We start from the raw sequence: 20,800 nt of genomic DNA, 5'->3' as shown, positions 1-20,800 counted from the left end.
TGTAAAACACACGGGGTTGAACTTTAATTATTATCATAATTTAAGCGATCATTTTGATGGCAATCGTGGTAATTAAACAACACAGACTAGCTCCATGGTTTAATTTATACTCACAAAAAGTCAATTGTTTATTAAAACCATACGCATAAGAACGCATAAGTTGTTTATTTACCGCTTGACAACACTATATTGGTAGGAAAATGCAAACATCCGTTGCCTTTCTTTACCTGTTAATACTACCACCGAATGTGTATCCGAGTAGAAGCAATAATTGAGTCGCGTTCTGGGAAAAACGGGCTTAATGCATGTTTGTAAAGGGCCGTCCCAAATTAGGTTGTGCAGTCCGAACAGTCTAATCAGGGCCGACGTATTCCGCTCATCAGGTATTCTTTATGTTTTAAGCAAGTATATTCTTAGCGAAAATCATGTTTAGTCTGAATTTGTTTATAGAAGATACCTCCTTTAAACGATAGTCCTTAAAAGCGGAAAGTTTCTTCCCTAATTGGTTTGTGCAGACTTTTAGACGTGCACTGTGTGCACCTCATCTGATATTCGAAAAATGTATCCAAGGTTTGAGACATTCTCGAGATGAGTGCGTTATTTTTTCAAATTTTGTTATTGTGAAATAATTAACATGTCATGTTGAAATTTCCCAACCCTCCAGGTGGTCTCCACGGCGTCATTGGAGGCGATAAAGTAAATGTCATTGACGTAGTAAATATCCCTCGGCATTTGACAGTAATGTACTATATAACAATGTTTATCTTAAGGGTACAATATTTGTTAACGCCCTCTTTTATAGGAAGCTATGAGAATACTTATATCCAAGAAAATGTTAAAGTCCCGGGTAGAGAAACAACCTTGCGACAAAAGAGCAGAGTTTAAAACTTGATACGGCGTCCTAGAAGTGATTGTTAAACGCTCTGCGACGCACTCGAATTTGAAGCCAGTATCGATTTTCAGTATTTAATTGCTAAGCAAAGAATTACCAAATAGTGGGCTTTGTTTTGAATCTCAGGGAAAAATCAAGATTAGCTAAACAATAAAATGTAAATAAATAAAAATAAATAAATACAATATTTAAACTTTCAGCTGCGAATTGTAGGTTCTCATTCAGGAATGTATTTTAATGGTTCGGAATCGGCTTGGGATTTCGTTGATATTATCAACATTCTGGCCAAGTTTCACTAAGATTCAGTCCAAAATAAAGCAATAGAGTAGTTACATGAGTTGAATGTGTGACTTTGGGTTTAGACGCTAGAGGCGCACATTCAAACTCGCTCAAGGCATTATCGAGATAAACATTTTGACCATAAATGCGGCGCATATAGTGATTAGGCAGATTTTCTAAGAGTTTTAATGATGGAGAACGTGGATTAAGACGCAAGTGACTAACCTTCAAACTACGTGCTCATGTGAGCTACAAACGGACCAAAGCAAGCTTTAATAATTCTTGTTATTTCATAAAAAGTGTTAACAATTCAAGGAAAAATCATATATATGTATCAGTCCTGTGGAATTAACTTATATATAACTGTCAGAATTATAATAATTACTGTAGTGGCTGCATGTAACATGTGATACTTAAGAGATGCATTAACACTGCATTACGTTCAAGATATACATGGATAACACTAATTAAAAAGCATATACATTTAACAGGTATTCCAAAGAGTATCTAACAAATCTAAAACGTTGATTTAGCTCTATGGGAAAATGTGAAGAATTCATAAAGAACATAATACATATGTCAATATGTTTATCTTTATGGGTTGCGTTTCCTTAAAGTTTATAAAGTAACAGACATGAAACTTGAATTTCAGAATTCGCTTATAGTTCACTTATTGTAATACTGTACATATGTTTCACCTGTGTATAATTAACCACTTATAAGGCTAAGAACACGCCGAACGTGCCAGTTAGCAGCATTGTTTGTACCGAGACAACGCAACGAAAGCTCGTAGATATTTAACGCCCTTTCATAGTCTCCTTCCATTTCATAGCAGTGTCCCAGCATGTTAAGTGCTGTCTCGTAATGATACAGGTTGATGTAATTTCTTATATCATATATATAAGACTCCAATGTTCTTAATGCCTGTAGCTGATTATCACTTTCACCAAGTCCTCCATACGTGAGATATTGCAGATAGTGTAGGAATGGATGGGCATCCACCTCAACACTGTCCATCCATATTTTTTCATTGTAATCTCTCTGTGCCACTTCCTCTTCGGTGTTATTGCGATTCATTTCAAACAATAATATGGCAGGAGTGCAAAACGATTCTTGCCTTACAAATCTGACACAGGATACGAATGGCAGTTCACTAATTCCCTCTTGTTTGTTACCTGCTAACATATTAGCAAACATCTTCAGATCCCTGTCTCCCTCTAGTCTTCTAAATGCACACACAGCCTTGACATTGCTGTGATATCTCCTCTCTACATCCTCCAGCACTCGAACTGCCGCTTGATGATGACCACTACAGTATAACATTGAAGCAAACTTTAAGCGACTAGAAGCTACATCAGAATTAAAGGAATATTGAGCACGCCTTATTTTTTCCCCGTCAAGAACGTTTCGCAGTCGCAAATAGTAAGATGTTTGCACTGATATTTGTAAAGTGTAAACGTGTTTTATACATTCTAAAGCTGCAGTTTTCGATATGCCATTTGTTGAATTTTCAAAAAATGTGCGTATTAAATATTTTAAATTTTGCACGAAGGTGTTATGAGAACTGCTTTGTTCATGTTTTAAGAAAGTTATAAAAATCAATCTTTCCAAGCACTCAAACTTCAGCAGTAATCGAATGCTGTTACTTAAGCATACACCTCTTAGTTCTCCAGTCTGTACAATGGACCGCATACTACAGGATTGTAACCGACAACTTATATTATCTATACCAATACAAAAAACATCTTGTAAGTTATTCCTTATCAACGAGTCTATATACACTAAAAGGCGTTTCTGCAGCAACTTTGAGAGTTTCCCATCGAACAAGTTCACACCTTCTATGATATAATGTGGTAGCCTTCCCAATCGCAGCCATCGCCTTAATACGTGTAAACAGAGCAAAAGTACAAACATAAGGTTGTGTTCGCACCACAGAGAAGGATGTGTTCTTTCTATGGTGAAAAACATTATAGTTTTACAATGAAAGCTTGTAATAGCATCCCCCACAATGTTAGCAAATAATTATTTTTTGATAAGTTTTAAAACAATGTAACATTTTATTTGAGTCATATTGAAGCTAAATATCAACATTCTTTCTATCAGGTTTGGGGACAGTCGCCATTCTTCTCGCTTGTAATCACTGTCTGGATGTCCTGCTGGTACCAGGAAACACGGAGCTATCCGTGCAGCCTCGAGAAGCTGAACAGGTGGCCAGTGTTTACCTCTACATCTGTCTATCCAGTGCTGTATTTCAGGAAGAGGTTTGCGTACATGACATGCATTTACAATATCCCAGTTAGGCACCCAACTCACAGAAGGCCCATTTTTAAATACCTCCCCTTGATCTCTAGCCTCATACGCGATGTGATTTTTCCATCTTTCAGCGCTTAACAGTATTTGCCCAGAATCTTTCCTTACAAACATGTCATGGGTCAGACTGGTCTCTGGTTCCGGTGTGTAGGGTTTGATGACTTGTAGCAAGTACTGTTGAGGTGGAGTGGTGTCGTCACGGAGCATCAGAAGGTTATTCATCCCAGCCTTCCAGTCTTCGCAGATGGTCATGATTGTGTTATTACTTAATAGAAAATCAATATTAGACTGGAGACCGGGAGTTGTGGTCCCTTCCGACTGGCTCCCGAAATGAAAACACTCACTGTTCTTTCCTCGTAGTTGAAGTGCTATTTTCTCAATAAGCTCCCTCCGCAAGTAAGTTCTCCTCCGCTCCAAAACAGTTTCCTTCCCAGCTCCACTGTCGTCAAGTGCGTCAAACATCCGAATAGACAATTCTGTGAAAGTCTCTGGAATCTAAATATGCATATATTATATTACTTTCAATTAGTTTTGATCATTTGTACATATATATTGTGCATAGTTTTGCGTATATTATTTGTTTAATTTTATATAAATTACTTACATGTTTCTGTTGATAACTCTTTACTAGTACATCTTATTTTATCGTTTGTATCAAACATGCAGCAGATGTAATATATCAAAACCAAATGTATTGATAGTACTTTATATAAAAAAGTTTAAGTATGTAAGTATATTAAATCGACAAACATGTATACGAGAACTGATTAATTTATACGCGCGCTGATAGATATAAATCACATATGATTCAAAATCAATAAGTTGAAGTCTTGTTTTAAATTGTGATTTGCTCCGTTTGATGAAAGAATATGCATTTTTGTATTTCCAAATGAAGGATATATGTGTTTTGAATGTTTTTAAACCGAACATGTGTCATTATGTAAATGTGGATGTCCAGGTTGCCTGATTGTGAGTTGGAGACCGACCCGTCGGTTTGCACGCCTGCAAGTCGTTGTTTCAGTTAGCCAGTCAGAACGTATATAAGTCACTCCTTGTGTCTAGGCTGTCTATCTATATATTTGTCTGTCTGTCTGTTCGCCCGCTCTGCCTGTCCAAAGAAAGACTGACTTACTTCTTCAACGATGCCTGTCTGTATTCTTAACTTCAGATTAGCCTATGCAGTCATCATAGGCTGATCAGGGACGACACTTACCGCCGAAAGTGGATTTTTTTCTGAGAGTATTCTTTTAAAAGAGAAGAACACTAAAAAGCGGAAAGTGTCGTCCCTGATTACCCTGTGCGGACTTCACAGGTATGTGCGGAATACACAGGCCGGTACTGACTGGCTATTGTGGGACGATATTTTAGGCACATGCCTTAAGCCCCGTTTTCACAGAGCGCGCCTCATGTATATATGTGGCTTTTTTGTCTGTCTATTTTTACATTTCTGTGTGGTCAACAATTTGTGTGTCTCTCAGTCAGTTTGCCCGTATCTCTGAGAACGTGTTCTGTATTCCTTATGTTCAGTATAACCTTACAATACAAACAACTAATTTTCAAACAAATGCTAATGATATACCTGCATGATTGATTGAAGGTTTTGATGATGCTTTTTGTTCGACGCTCTTCTGACACCAATATCGCTTTCCTAATAAAAAACATGTACCATGATTAGCAAAGATTATATACTAGAAACTCTATTTATACGATTCGAAATTTTGATGAAAATATAATTACAAGTTAATATCAATTTATATAAAAGAACACACCAGTTAATTACATGGTCCACTTGATCAAAGTGACTTGCCTGTCATTGGCTTTTATGGATAATCATATCCAATATATATTTGAATCAGATTGTTGAAAATCACAATGCATTAATTTCTTATGTTGTAGAATAAATACATAATTATTTAGTATTTAAGTGTTTCGCTAGTGTATTCGTAAAAAGGAAATATTTAGAGGATAATACACGGCTGAGCCGGGGTGGGCAGTGATTATCGGCCCGCAGGGAGCATAACGGCCCGTATTAACGTCTTTAATATATACCGTACTTTGTTTTGTTTATCTTTGTTTTGCTACGTATTTCTGTGACGTAATTTCTGTGACGAAACTATTGGGACATGGAAAGTTTATATAGAATATTTTGGAGCATCGAACGAAAACAAAAACGTATTTCGGATTGTGGATTTGTCGTGCACAATTGGAAGCTTTGATAAAATTCTTGTAATTGCGCCGACAAGTAATTCAATTTTATAAATCGTGTTTTTGGTGACAGTGGGTAGCATTCGCTACAATCGTTTAAAGGGGCCTTTTCACAGATTTTGGCATGTTTTGAAGTTATTCATTAAATGCTTTATATTCATAAATGTAAACATTGGATCGTAAAAGCTCCAGTAAAAACTCAAGAATAAAATTTAAAAAGAAAAAACATTGCCTGGAGCAGGTTTCGAACCAGTGACCCCTGGAGTCCTGCCGAGGTCCTGACGTAAAATCGCTTTAGCCTTCTCGGCTATTCATCCGAGTATACAAAGTAGTGTATTGTATACCTCATATACGCAATCTTCGTAGTTTCACAAAAGTTAACGACAACAACAGAACTTTCCAAATTATTCAATGTTTCGCGTTGCAACGCTTCATAATTTTTAGGTTTTAAAATCGTCAAAAGATGCATATAATGGCTATATTTGACCATGGTAAATGTTAAGTAATACTGTTTCCTTACACATATCATAACTAAAACAAAAATTTGCGAATCTGAAACAACTTTTTGCAATTTTGTCAATTTACAAAAACGTGAAAAGATCCCTTAAAAAAGTATGATTCAAAATAAATATAGATAAACGAATAGAATACAAAAAACGGATTGCACATCGTTGTCATTTAATTATTGTAAGCATCGGATTAAAGTTGTCATAGAGATAATTGTGTCTTTTATTTTTAAAATTTTGCTGTTTGGTGAATCCTGTTAAAGCTTAAATAAAGGCATCAATCTAGTGTGAAGCACAGCTTTAGTTTCAATCGATATTTGTATTATCCCAATTGTGTGCTACCTGTCATTTAATAATCTAATAATGATTGATTATTTCGTTGATTTGTGGCTAAGGCTGAATGTGGATGCAATTTTTTTCCAGTTTAACGTCACACGCACATATTCTGAGGGCCGATTATAAATAATCGACCTTGGGGCCAAATATTTATAATGACCCCGCAACGGTGATAAAGGTACATGTATGACAAACTGTACAAATTTGTTACTATACATGTATATAGTAAGGTATGTATTATATACATATTTAGTTTCCTTTGGAACAAATGACACTCGAGCGTGGTTTATTGTGGCAATTATATTTGTTGATGCTCCCCTGAGAAGAATGTAGTTGTTATTTAACAAAATATGAAATATGAACCATTGGTTTTTACAAGGGCTGTTTGTAAAACATGCATGCCCCCCATATGGGCCCTCCGTTGTAGTGACAGCCATTGTGTGAATGTTTTTTGTCACTGTGACCTTGACCTTTGACCGAGTGACCTGAAAATCAATAGGGGTCATCTGCCAGTCATGATCAATATACCTATGAAGTTTCATGATTCTAGCGATAAGCGTTCTTCAGTTATCATCCGGAAATCATTTTACTATTTCAGGTCACCGTGACCTTGGCCTTTGAACTAGTGACCTGAAAATCAATAGGGGTCATCTGCCAGTCATGATCAATCTACCTATCAAGTTTCATGATCCTAGGTATAAGCGTTCTTCAGTTATCATCCGGAAACCATTTTACTATTTCAAGTCACCGTGAACTTGACCTTTGACCTAGTGACCTCAAAATCGATAGGTGTCATCTGCGAGTCATGATCAATGTACCTATGAAGTTTCATGATCCTAAGCATAAGCGTTCTTCAGTTATCATCCAGAAACCATTTTACTATTTCGGGTCACCATGACCTTGACCTTTGACCTAGTGACCTCAAAATCAATAGGGGTCATCTGCAAGTCATGATCAATGTACCTATGAAGTTTCATGATCGTAGCCATTAGCATTCTTGAGTTATCATCCAGAAACCATTTTACTATTTCGGGTCACCGTGACCTTGACCTTTGACCTAGTGACCTCAAAATCAATAGGGGTCACCTGCCAGCAATTATCAATCTACCTACGAAGTGTCATGATCCTAGCCATAAGCGTTCTTGAGTTATCATCTGGAAACCATTTTACTATTTTGGGTCACTGTGACCTTGACCTTTGACCTAGTGACCTGAAAATCAATAGGAGTCATCTGCGAGTCATGATCAATCTACCTATCAAGTTTCATGATCCTAGGCCTAAGCGTTCTTCAGTTATCATCCGGAAACCATTTTACTATTTCGGGTCACTGTGACCTTGACCTTTGACCTAGTGACCTGAAAGTCGATAGGGGTCATCTGCGAGTCATGATAAATGTACCTATGAAGTTTCATGATCCTAGGCCCAAGTGTTCTTGAGTTATCATCAGGAAACCATTTTACTATTTCGGGTCACCATGACCTTGACCTTTGACCTAGTGACCTCAAAATCAATAGGGGTCATCTGCAAGTCATGATCAATGTACCTATGAAGTTTCATGATCCTAGGCCCAAGCGTTCTTGAGTTATCATCCGGAAACCACCTGGTGGACGGACCGACTGACAGACCGACATGTGCAAAGCAATATACCCCCCTTTTCTTCGAAGGGGGCCATAACAAAATATGAAATATGAACCATTGGTTTTTACGGCAATCATTAACATATAACGCTAAAACAATTTTCTGAAATGTATCGTATAACATAATCGGTTCGTGCTATCTATGTTTCAGTGACTCAATACAATCACAGCATTTCCAAATGACGTTATATTTAGACAAACAATTACAGCAGAGCTAAGCCGGGCATGATCATTTATATCACATACTTTCTGTTCTTAACTTAAATTTCTACTGAGACAGCTTTTCGTAAATTTATTTACATTAAGTTAAAAATGCAATTTATTATGTTTCTCGTTTAAAGTAATTTCTGTGACGAAACACAACAGTTTATGCTACTACAAGTATTGTGTAAGTTATAATGTTACAAAAACATGCTAACATAACATATAGGATTCTTTGAAAGCACAAACCTTGTTCTGCATCCTTGATTCTCTTTGCGCGGCTTCCATATCCACTGAAAGGTTCCACATCTTGCTAAACGCAATCTGTACTTCTTCAAACTCGTGTAACCTGAACGTATCAAGAATTAATCATTATTAACATGCGATCTGCGATACTATTAGGATGCTTCAAACGTTTAAATATAAGGTACATACCCCAATCAAATAAGAAACAATTTAACTCAGAGTAATATGTCTATTTAACTTCAAAGCTCGAAATAAATCACTTCATGGAGCATATCACATTTCGCGTACATAAGGCTGCACACAACAAACTTTGTAGCCACCAATGCGAGTTGGCCCCGGTCAAATTTGTAAATAAAGAGAACAAGTAAGCACTTTTTGAGTGTCTAAATAATAATGAATGTCATGCTTGAGTTGTGGTGATTTTTCTTGGATGTTTGTAAGTTACCAAAACATTGGTATTGTAACTAAAGCTGCATACAGGAAGTAGAATTAATGCAATTCGAAAACAGGTGTAATGCTGGCTCCGGACAGTATTTCTGTTGAAAATTTGGCGTATGGACATTGAACTATTACAAAAAATCTAACCCTTTGACCCCCAATTTTCTCCATAGCTGTTTAGTACTTGGTAAGTTATCTATGGAAAAAACATTGTTTCATGCACCTTGCGTCTGACGGAAAGTGGCAGTTTATATGTGACACGGGCTTAAAAAGGCTCGGAAACACACATAATTCTGATGATTTTGTTTGAAATAATCAATACTGTATCATTTTTCCTCAACTCATTTGATTGAATGTTCTTGATTTTTCAGAAAAAACACTTTCAACCATTCTGGAAATGTGCTAGGTTTATTTTCTGATTTGCAAGGTGACCAGTTTTCAGACATTGGTTCACTCCTGCTTGTGTACGAGATTGGCCGAGACTTAAACACTGTATATTGCCACCTAAGGGAAACATATTTTATTCTGTATTCTGCTTTCAAGGGGCTATGCCATTTAAAGGTGTACCCAAGGGCCGGATAAACCAAAAGCGGTTCAAAAAACACTTTGTTGTCATATAATGGCTACATACTGTCATCTAACCATCCTGACATTAAATCTGTAAACCCAGAAAAAGATATTGTCGCCCCGATATTTAACGATTTGATTGCATCGGTGGCTAAAAAGAAAACACGATGGATGGGAAACGGATCCAAACAAAAACTTTGGAAGATTGCAAACCCAAATATGATTGGCATGTCACCGAGAAAACAGAAGACGTTTTACGGTTAAATTGTGGAATTTGCTATGCCAACTTTGACACTTAACTGCTAAACTAGTAAAGCAATGATTCTTTTGAGATGAGGCAGTGGCGTTAGTGTTCATTTAATTAGCTTACTAGTTGGCTTGTGTTTTCTTGTCAACGAAAAATAAAGAAATAGTTTTTAGTCATGAGTTGTAATGTGTAAGTGTATTTGGATCATAATTCAGAATGGAAAACCTAAATACTGTTTAAGAAACGAAATATATTTATTATAATTGCTGCAAATGTTACTGTAAAGTCAGTAATACCCCCTTAGATATCCAAGAACACAGGTACATGTAGTACAGTACTACCTGTACTTTTAGATATGGAAGTACAGGTACTAATTGATTTTCAGCGTTACTCCATTTCTTTCTGTCAGTGGGAGTACCGTTACTTATTTCACAAATCCTTATCTGGAGCTCTGAGTAATAAAGGGTATTATGTTTCCTTTTGAAATGCATTTTATAAAAAATGCACCAGATAATTATGCTGTTTATTGTAACTTTATTATTACACATGTTCTCATTCAATGATTCCATTAATCAGTTTGACCGGTGTTTGGTTTTATTTTAAAGCAAATTGAATTATTATCATGTTTAAAAAATATCCGAAGAACTTCAAAAATACATAAGCCTATTAAAACAAGGGCTGTTTGTAAAACATGCATGCCCCCCATATGGGCTGTCCGTTGTACTGGCAGCCTTTGTGTGAATACGACTTTTGTCACTGTGACCTTGACCTTTGACCTAGTGACGTGAAAATCAATAAGGGTCATCTGCAAGTCACGATCAATGTACCTATGAAGTGTCATGATTCTAGGCAAAAGCGTTCTTGAGTTATCATCCGAAAATCATTTTACTATTTCGGGTCACCGTGACCTTGACCTTGTGACCTCAAAATCAATAGGGGTCATCTGCGAGTCATGATCAATCCACCTATGAAGTTTCATGATCCTAGGCATATGCGTTCTTGAGTTATCATCCGAAAATCATTTTACTATTTCGGGTCACCATGACCTTGACCTTTGACCTAGTGACCTGAAAATCAATAGGGGTCATCTGCGAGTCATGATCAATCCACCTATAAAGTTTCATGTTCCTAGGCATACGCCTTCTTGAATTATCATCCGAAAATCATTTTTCTATTTTGGGTCACCATGACCTTGATCTTTGACCTAGTAACCTCAAAATCATTAGGGGTCATCAGCAAGTCATGATCAATCTACACATGAAGTTTCATGATCCTAGGCGTATGCGTTCTTTAGTTATCATCCAGAAACCATTTTACTATTTCGGGTCACCGTGACCTTGACCTTTGACCTAGGGACCTCAAAATCAATAGGGGTCATCTGCGAGTCATGATCAATCTACCCATGAAGTTTCATGATCCTAGGCGTATGCGTTCTTGAGTTATAATCCGGAAACCATTTTACTATTTCGGGTCACCGTGACCTTGACCTTTGACCTAGTGACCTCAAAATCAATAGGGGTCATCTGCAAGTCATGATCAATGTACCTGTGAAGTTTCATGATCCTAGGCCCAAGCGTTCTTGAGTTATCGTCTGACAACCACCTGGTGGACGGACGGACCGACCGACTGACCTACCGACCACATGAGCAAAGCAATATACCCCCTCTTCTTCGAAGGGGGGCATAATAACAGATTAGTATTGTATTATTACTAGGACAATCGCCGGTGAATTTCTGAATTGTTGGCATGTGGCTTCAGAACAAAAGGCCACTGGGTGTGTTAATTGCCCATTCTACCAAGTGACAATGTCTGCTTCTTTAATTTACTCCCGATGTTTTGATAAGCATGTGTCAACCGTGAAAAGTATTGTATATTCGTAAACAGATTATAAGTAGCAAAGTAGGTCACGTAGCAGAACGAGATTACAGAATAAACGAAAGTACTACAATTATTAATAATAAATTGAAAAAAATGTCTTCTAATACGTAAGAATAATTGATTAAAACACATGGAAATCTAAATGTAATAAGGATCATTTTGTTTTAACCCAATGCGTACAATATCCCTTACAGACTCATTTATTTTTATTGAAAAATTACTTCGTCCATTGTTCATGAATTATAAATACATTTTCGGAAAACGCTTCTGAAGGTCACAATATACCAAAAAAATTCCTTAACAAATTCAATGTAAAAGCAACAACTTCAACGAAAAATAAAGTCAAACTTTTGCGCGTAGACACCCCTATACCTTTTCTTAAAGAGCATGCCAAGCCGAATGGATTTACTAAATAAACAAGGGCTGTTTGTAAAACATGCATGCCCCCCATATGGGCTGTCCGTTGTAGTGGCAGCCATTGTGTGAATACATTTTTTGTCACTGTGACCTTTGACCTAGTGACCTGAAAATCAATAGGGGTCATCTGTGAGTCACGATCAATGTACGTATGAAGTGTCATGATCCTAGGCAAAAGCGTTTTTGAGTTATCATCCGAAAATCATTTTACTATTTCGGGTCACCGTGACCTTGACCTTTGACCTTGTGACCTCAAAATCAATAGGGATCATCTGCGAGTCATTATCAATCTACCTGTGAAGTTTCATGATCCTAGGCATATGCGTTCTTGAGTTATCATCCGAAAACCATTTTACTATTTTGGGTCACCGTGACCTTGACCTTTGACCTAGTGACTTCAAAATCAATAGGGGTCATCTGCGAGTCATGATTAATCTACCCATGAAGTTTCATGATCCTAAGCGTATGCATTCTTGGGTTATCATCCGGAAAACATTTTACTATTTCGGGTCACCGTGACCTTGACCTTTGACCTAGTGACCTCAAAATCAATATGGGTCATCTGCAAGTCATGATCAATGTACCTATGAGGTTTCATGATCCTAGACGTATGCGTTCTTGAGTTATCATTCAAAAACCATTTTACTATTTCGGGTCACCGTGACCTTGACCTAGTGACCTCAAAATCAATAGGTGTCATCTGCGAGTCATGATCAATGTACCTATGAAGTTTCATGATCCTAGGCCCAAGCGTTCTTGAGTTATCGTCTGACAACCACCTGGTGGACGGACCGACCGACCGACCGACATTAGCAAAGCAATATACCCCCCTCTTCTTCGAAGGGAGGCATAAAAAGATAGGTCATCCAGTATGTAAGAAAGAACTCGACGCGAATCAACTGTCACTGTTTTAAGGCCACCTTTTTACCGGCTGATCTCCAGTTGATGAGGGTTTCCTGCCATCTGTCAAAATCTCATGTAGTCTCCAACCTATAAGCAAAACACTAAATTTGTAGTATACAACAGTCATGGCAAGTGCCCATACAGAGAATTGTGTCTTCAAATAAATGACGTTCCATTCTTTAGAGGGTATAGCATTGAACACAAAAATGATTTAGTATATTGTAACCTAAAGGAGAAATAAATTCTGATTAAAATGTGTTTTTATTGCATATTATTATCTTTCTATTCATATTGCACCAATATATTAAGTTTGGCTGGATTATCTGTCCATTTGGCCATTTTATATCATATTTATACACGCTGGCGTTTTCCGTCCTGTAAAAGCTTAAATGTCCCTTTAAAATTTAAAGCTGTTGTGTTCAATATCTGCAACAATATACCAAAACAAACCAAATGGATAGGCACATGGGGCTTATGCGGGGTGGGGAAAGAATGAATTTGTTAGATATTTTCACCATAATTTTGATAATGTCTCTTTAGTGTTTTTTTTTTTTTAATCACCCCAAAAATGTCAATTTCAAAGCAAAAAAATTATCCAATTTCATCCAAAACAATAAACAAATTAGTAACAAGGGACAAAATTGTCACAAAACCAGGTTTTCATTGTGAAAAAAAAATCTGATAAAGGGAGAAAACTCAAACTGAACTTTTGAAATGACCAAAAAAAATTAACCCCCTTTGTAAGTTTTTTTTTTTTTTTTAATCTATTTTTAGTCGTGGCGACCTTGACATTGGAGATATTGACGTGATTCTTTCGTGGGACACACCGTCCCATGATGGTGAACAAATGTGCCAAATGATTTTAAAATCTCACAATGAATGACATAGTTATGGCCAGGACAAGCTCATTTATGGCCATTTTTGACCTTTGAACTCAAAGTGTGACCTTGACCTTGGAGATATCGACGTAATTATTTCGCGCGACACACCGTCCAATGATGGTGAACAAATGTGCCAAATGATTTTAAATCTGACGATGAACGACATAGTTATGGCTCGGACAAGCTCATTTATGGCCATTTTTGACCTTTGAACTCAAAGTGTGACCTTGACCTTGGAGATATCGACGTAATTATTTCGCGCGACACACCGTCCAATGATGGTGAACAAATGTGCCAAATGATTTTAAAATCTGACAATGAACGACATAGTTATGGCCCGGACAAGCTTATTCCGCCAGCCCGCCGCATTCGCCAATCTAATAACCAGTTTTTTCCTTCGGAAAACCTGGTTAAAAATGAGAGATCAAAGATTCTTTAAAGTGTGGAAATCAATAAGCTTCCAATAACTTGTTGTTGCGCAACAATAAAAGTGTGAAATCTTGAAAGCGCCTCGGAGCCCCTTTATTTACCAGCAGCCAATGATATATTCTAGCATATAATGTCGTGGGTGCCTTTAAACTGCAGCAGATGGTCAATATGCACTGCCAGCTCTCATTTAGAGGTTCAAGAGAATACATAATTTCATATTTTGGGCACAAAATAAGTACTTTTGACTATTTTTATGGTGGCAATCAGGTCAAAATGGAGGTTCATAACCGAGCGAAAGAAAAAATGCTAATGTTGGGTGTTTAGACTGGAAGGAAAGGTTAAAATGAACAAGATACATATCTGTAGGCAAGCATTATAAGCTTAGCAATGAGGTTCCATGTACTAACAGGGGCAGAAAGGGAGCTCAGATCAATGTAGGCTTCCTGAAAGGGGTTTCTAGTACTTCTTCTGGGGACACAGCTTCACGCAGAATTCTCAATACAAAAAATATCATCGATCCATGTCACCTTTGTATGCAAAAACACGCGCATAAGGTCAATACTTCCCTTACATCACTGAATGAGAGAAGCATGTACCAAATAAAAAAACAAAACTGGTTGCTGAAAGTGCCACATTTTGGCAAAAAGATCCCTCTAAGGTAATTACATGATGAAGGGGACACTTGCTACAACAATACTATGTTTAAGTCTGACGCGACATCCTTTCAAGCCAGAACATTAACAGTAAGCATTTTGTGAGAAAACGATACCAAACACAAGCTAATTGTAGAGTTACAAGTAGCAAATCAACTCAGCTGTACTGCATACATGCTCAGGAACAAGGATAAACCTGTTAAGTGCCAACTTCCCCTGCCAGCAAAGCACGAGCTTTACGTGTCGGAACGCGGAACTATAGATTCAAACTGCACGGAGAATTGCACAACGGCAAGGGTTTGAGTGACCACAAACCTGATTATGGCAGTATTTCACACCCTAAGCATCATTTATATGCTTATTTGCTTGTGTACATGATAATAATTTAGTATTATTACCTGTTTTGCCATCAATAACCCTTATGCAGTGGCCCTCGGCTTAGTCGCAGACATTTCTCTACCTGAAAAAGTCAAAATACCCAATAGAAATAGATATAAAATGAAAAAAACACATGCATTGATGTATTTTAAGTGTATTTCTATAAATAATATGAAGTGATAAGCTTGTTATATTCATGATTTACGCACAAGCTATTGTTGCGTTACTGGATCACGGAGACCCAGGCGTTGAATTCTGACTTCATGTAGCACATTAATGCTACACGGTCAACCAAAATGCCTTTGAATTTAAGTTGGATAGCAATTTAGCCCTTATTCGGCTTTATAAGGGTGGGGGATCAACTTGAAAAACAACTATTCCAGGTCAAATCATCTGAATTCATGCATTTAGTGCACTTATAATCTTCTCTTTTGCTAAGAAATGACCAAAAATCAGATTTCCCAGTCATTTTTTGCACTTGCAGATGATTTTTCATTTTTACTTTAAGTGAGTTTAGGTCACAATATACCAAAAGATTTCCTTAACAAATTCAATGTAAAACCGACAACTTCAACGAAAAATAAAGTCAAACTTTTGCGCGTAGACACCCCCATACCCATACATGTACCTTTTCTTAAAGAGCATGCCAAGCCGAATGGATTTAAACAATAAAAAAGATAGGTCATGCAGTATGTAAGAAAGAACTCAACGCGAATCAACAGTCACTGTTTTAAGACCACCTTTTTACCTGCTGATCTCCAGTTGATGTGGGTTTTCTGCCATCTGTCAAAATCTCATGTAGTCTCCAACCTATAAGCAAAACACTGAATGTGTAGTATACAACAATGTTTTCCCTACCACATGCACACAGAAATATTCAAAAATAAAGTCATGGCAATTGCCCATACAGAGAATTGTGTCTTCATATAAATGACGTTCCATTCTTTAGAGGGTATAGCATTGAACACCAAAATGATTTAGTATATTGTAACCTAAAGAAAGTAGAATTAATGCAATTCGAAAACAGGTGTAATGCTGGCTCCGGTCAGTATTTCTGTTGAATATTTGGCGTATGGACATTGAACTATAACAAAAATCTAACCCTTTGACCCCCAATTTTCTCCATTGCTGTTTAGTACTTGGTAAGTTACCTATGTAAAAAACATTGTTTTCATGCACCTTGCGTCTGACGGAAAGTGGCAGTTTATATGTGAAACGGGCTTAAAAAGGCTCGGAAACACACATAATTCTGATGATTTCGTTTTAAATAATCGATACTATATCATTTTGCCTCAACTTATTTGATTGAATGTTCTTGATTTTTCAGATGGCACACCCTCAACCATTCTGGAAATGTGCTAGGTTTATTTACTGATTTGCGAGGTGACCAGTTTTCAGACATTGGTTCACTCCTGCTTGTGTACGAGATTGGCCGAGACTTAAACACTGTATATTGCCACCTAAGGGAAACATATTTTATTCCGTATTCTGCTTTCAAGGGGCTATGCCATTTAAAGGTGTACCCAAGGGACAAATTCTTTGGAAAAAAAACACCTGTTTTTGGTGAAAGTACGATTGTATATGAACTGATACAACTCGCTATATATAACACACATGTTTTTCCCATAATAAGGTAGAAATCATATAATAATATTTGGCTTGTTTGTTTGACCCTTTTTGCGTTAACATGTTTACGTCGTGCTGGTATTCAATATCTCCATAAGTTTGTCATGGTCAATAACCAAGCATGATAGCGCAGTTTGTTAAAGTGGTGTCAACTGTCATATTTTGAATTGCAGCTTAGGCATGTTTGTGTGTGATACTTACTTTTTGTATTGTCTGATTGATTACCAACTTGTTTCTGACAAATGATCATTGTTTAACTTTATAAGTTCTGTTTTATTAAAGTGCAGTTACATAAAAATGTATAATTTGGAAACCCAGTTTTTCCTGCAATAGTCCCTTTAACTAACACTAATGCGTTGATTTGTTCGGAAACAATACATATTTAATGTATTTTATTCTGTTCGCTTAAAGATATTTAAGATACTGCATAATTGAACGTCAGCTGATAAATACACGCCGATTTTAACAAATGTTAAACAACATTCTATCTCAGATAAGTGGCAACACTGTTGAAGCGGAAGCGGTGTTCGTGATCAATATCTTAGCCATCATATTGTGTTAGTACTGTTTCTGAACTCGTCGTGGTTAGTTCATTGTTTACAATATATACCATGTACATTGAATTTGCGATTAAATAAACAACATTCCTGACTTACCGACACACACATGAATGGTCATAATTATGGAAGCTTTTGCATTGTATACGATATAAAATCAGGGGTTTTTTTTTAGACAAAGGGGAAGACGCTGGACGCTGGGTGAAAGGGGAAAATAGAGGGCGAAAGAGACATATTTGGGGAAAAAAATTATCAATGTCTATAACTCATATACTCTGATTTCAGGGTTTTTTCACCACTGTCTGCATCTCCGGAAAATGGAGGCATTCCCAAAGCAAAAAAAAAACGGCCCCATTCCCAATCAAATCTAGATGAAATTTGTCCAAATTACAATAAAGAAGTTTTCTGTCAAAATCATTAAAAAAACGTTAGCAAACACAAATGACATTTAGCGTGACTTCCCTTTATCCATTACGTTATATAGCATGCCCTTAACGACTCAGATGTAAGAACGTTTAGTTTGAGGATTCTTCTACCAACATTGACAGCGATAGTGTTAAATGTTCCGCACGACTTTGCAAAAATTAACCGGAACCGCAAACTACACATTCTAATCCAACTCCGGAGACGCTTATTTGTATTTTAACGTGTTTTAGCGACCACCGCAAACAAATGAGCTAGTATTGCGATGGATAATAAAGCAATCAAAATTATCAATAATCGGTTTATAACTGATATAAATGCTCAAGAACGATATGTTTGGTGAAAAATGATATTATTGGAGGGGAAATTGTATTTTGTGGGGAAAAAATTCTGGTAGGGGAAGACTATCGGCGTCACTTTCACTTTTAAAAAAACCCTGAAAATATGCTTTATTGCAGCATAATTGTTATATACAGGCCTTTATTTTTAGATCTAATATTAGAAACAAGTGGGTCAAACGTCCAAGGTTACTTTACTGCCCCAATTATTAGGCCAGATTTTAATTGAACAGAAGTCAACAGATCATTTAGCCGGATTTAATTTGACAGCAAGATAACGGATCAAACCCGTAAAACTGAAATTACACAATGCAAAAAACTTACAAAATGCATGACAAAATAATCCGTAAAATAACAGCGTTACACAACAATTAAAAATGTAATCTTAGGCCTTTAGCATTATACAAGTATTGCATATAGTACAGGCAATGTGTACTTTGACAAAAACGCGTGTCCCATTGTTCAATTTTCCCGATGGGTGACATTTCGCGGGGGGCGGACACACTACTGACCGCGGTGTTCGGTGAACACCCGAAATTGCCGCGATTGCACGTTATCGTTAACAGGAACACCTGTGATCACCGCAATGCTGCGCAGCCACCGTAAACACCTGTCTGCGAGGGTCATTCACACGTTTTAAATGTACATGTACAAAATAAAATCATATACTTTATGTACATGTAGATATTAAGTGCACATTTTTTATGTGTACTTAAACTCAGGCAGTACATTAAGTCGGAAACTAAAACTAAGCGTTTAGATGATCAATACGATTAACTTTTATGGTGTTAATCAATGCAATTGCCCTTTTTGTTTTCACAAAATTGGGTTTCATTTTTCCCGATTTCCAGAAAATGACTTGTACATGTTGCATGAAATCTAAATATAGCGTGTTTGATTTTAATTTTATTCAGATGAAATGTCAATTCCAAATCATTCGCGAGCTACCCCGGTACTTGAGAAGAAATTCACTACGAAACTTTAAATCGAAATTAAAAGATCCCAATGTTGTCTGCGCTACGAAGATTTTGTGTCAAAAATAAATACACCCACGCCAATTTTTGCGCGCTTTTTATGGTTCAGAACAAAGAAAATGAAAATATCATGGGCATATATACATGTATTTATTTGTGGCTACAATTTGTAACAGAACATGAACTCTACACAACGAGCACACTAGGCGTCAGGTGATTTACGAATGTTGGAATACACCTGTTCTTATTGGGCGCTTATTTCATCAAATCTTTAATTCAGGGCTTAACATTAACCGAATAACCAACTTGCCCTGCTGGGCAAGTACTTAGAAAATCTACTTGCCCTGAACGTAAAGCCGCTTGCCCAAACATGAAATATCACATTAACTGCAGGGATTTCAATAGACGCAGTATCCTGCGTTTTGACGCGAGCAAATTAAAAATGACTCGTTTTTGACGCAACCCTTTTTTCTGCTGTGCGTCATTTTGACGCATCGAAAATTAGACCCGTGCGTCAGTCAGTTAACATATGGAGTTCCATGGTAATAAATCCCGCTGTGCTTCTCATTGAAATTAATGTATCAGAAGTTGAAACTCGGTCTATAATCGAGAGAATACCCCGGGCGTTGTTTATCTTATCTCATCTCTTCCAATACACATGTCACTGTCTAAATAGTGCGTGTGCACTAACTGGGTTATAAGCAGCCGTGATTACGTGATAATTGATTGACCATCCGATAATTGCAGAGTTTTTTGCAGAATATGCAGACGGCAAGGTTAAAGAAAGTCGGCAAAAATATAGAAAAAACAAAATTGATCAAAGGTCTATTAATTACGTAGATCCACTATTCAGTCCAGCGAGTTTTGTCAGTTTGTTAAGCTACCAATAATTACGAGTAATACCCATATATCTTATATAAACTGGAATACCAGTTAATTTTGTTATACTAACAAGTCATAATACTACACATAAACATTGAGAAAACATATTACTTCGATTATATACAAATTATCTGAGTAGAATTAAATTTCTACGTCATGACTTTCGACATTGTAAATTGCTGACGTATTGTAAATTGAATTACTAGTATAACCCGCATTTAATTCAAAGATGGCAATCCAAATTACAAGTAATGGTGATTCAATAATGGAGAAAGCATTAACTGGATTTAACAAACATTTGTTAAGGTTTGTTAAACCAGAAAACAAGAATGAAAATTTGGATTATTAAATTTAAACTACTACAGGTAAGGCATTCTTAAGTGTACATATTTCGGACATGCATAGTATTCAAATAAACAGTAATAGATATACTAGATGTTCCATGCATTTAGATTAAGTTTTGTTACAAAAGCTATCATAGGGATGATGATAATAGTAATATAATGGTGATAAATATGTGTGAAAAGGTGCTACCATACATGTTGTATATCTTAAATTACTGAAATGTGTTAAAAGACTTAAATGTGTTATGATGAA

The 20,800-nt window shown here is 36.7% G+C and overlaps 1 protein-coding gene across 24 annotated transcripts in view; it reads right to left on the bottom strand.

The window, feature by feature from the left end:
- LOC127851686 (uncharacterized) overlaps nt 1-20,800 on the bottom strand; it is a 129,957-nt gene that overhangs the window by 83,146 nt on the left and 26,011 nt on the right. For 5 of the 24 annotated variants that reach the window (XM_052385509.1, XM_052385508.1, XM_052385511.1 and 2 more), the window contains 6 exons: nt 16,152-16,213; nt 15,424-15,485; nt 13,088-13,149; nt 8,616-8,715; nt 5,061-5,129; nt 3,275-3,976 (listed from right to left, as the gene is read on the bottom strand). The exons of 2 other annotated variants lie outside the window; for them this stretch is intronic. In XM_052385509.1, coding sequence (XP_052241469.1) covers nt 3,275-3,976; nt 5,061-5,129; nt 8,616-8,715; nt 13,088-13,122 — 906 coding nt within the window. In that variant the 5' untranslated portion in view covers nt 13,123-13,149; nt 15,424-15,485; nt 16,152-16,213. Of the gene's footprint in view, nt 1-1,442; nt 3,977-5,060; nt 5,130-8,615; nt 8,716-13,079; nt 13,150-15,423; nt 15,486-16,151; nt 16,214-20,800 lie in introns of those variants that run through there. 17 more of the 24 variants (XM_052385514.1, XM_052385512.1, XM_052385515.1 and 14 more) reach the window with 11 other exon arrangements.

Source organism: Dreissena polymorpha, chromosome 11, assembly GCF_020536995.1.
Source record: "Dreissena polymorpha isolate Duluth1 chromosome 11, UMN_Dpol_1.0, whole genome shotgun sequence".
NCBI lineage: Eukaryota > Metazoa > Mollusca > Bivalvia > Myida > Dreissenidae > Dreissena > Dreissena polymorpha.
This window is presented reverse-complemented; position numbering and strand designations above follow the sequence as displayed.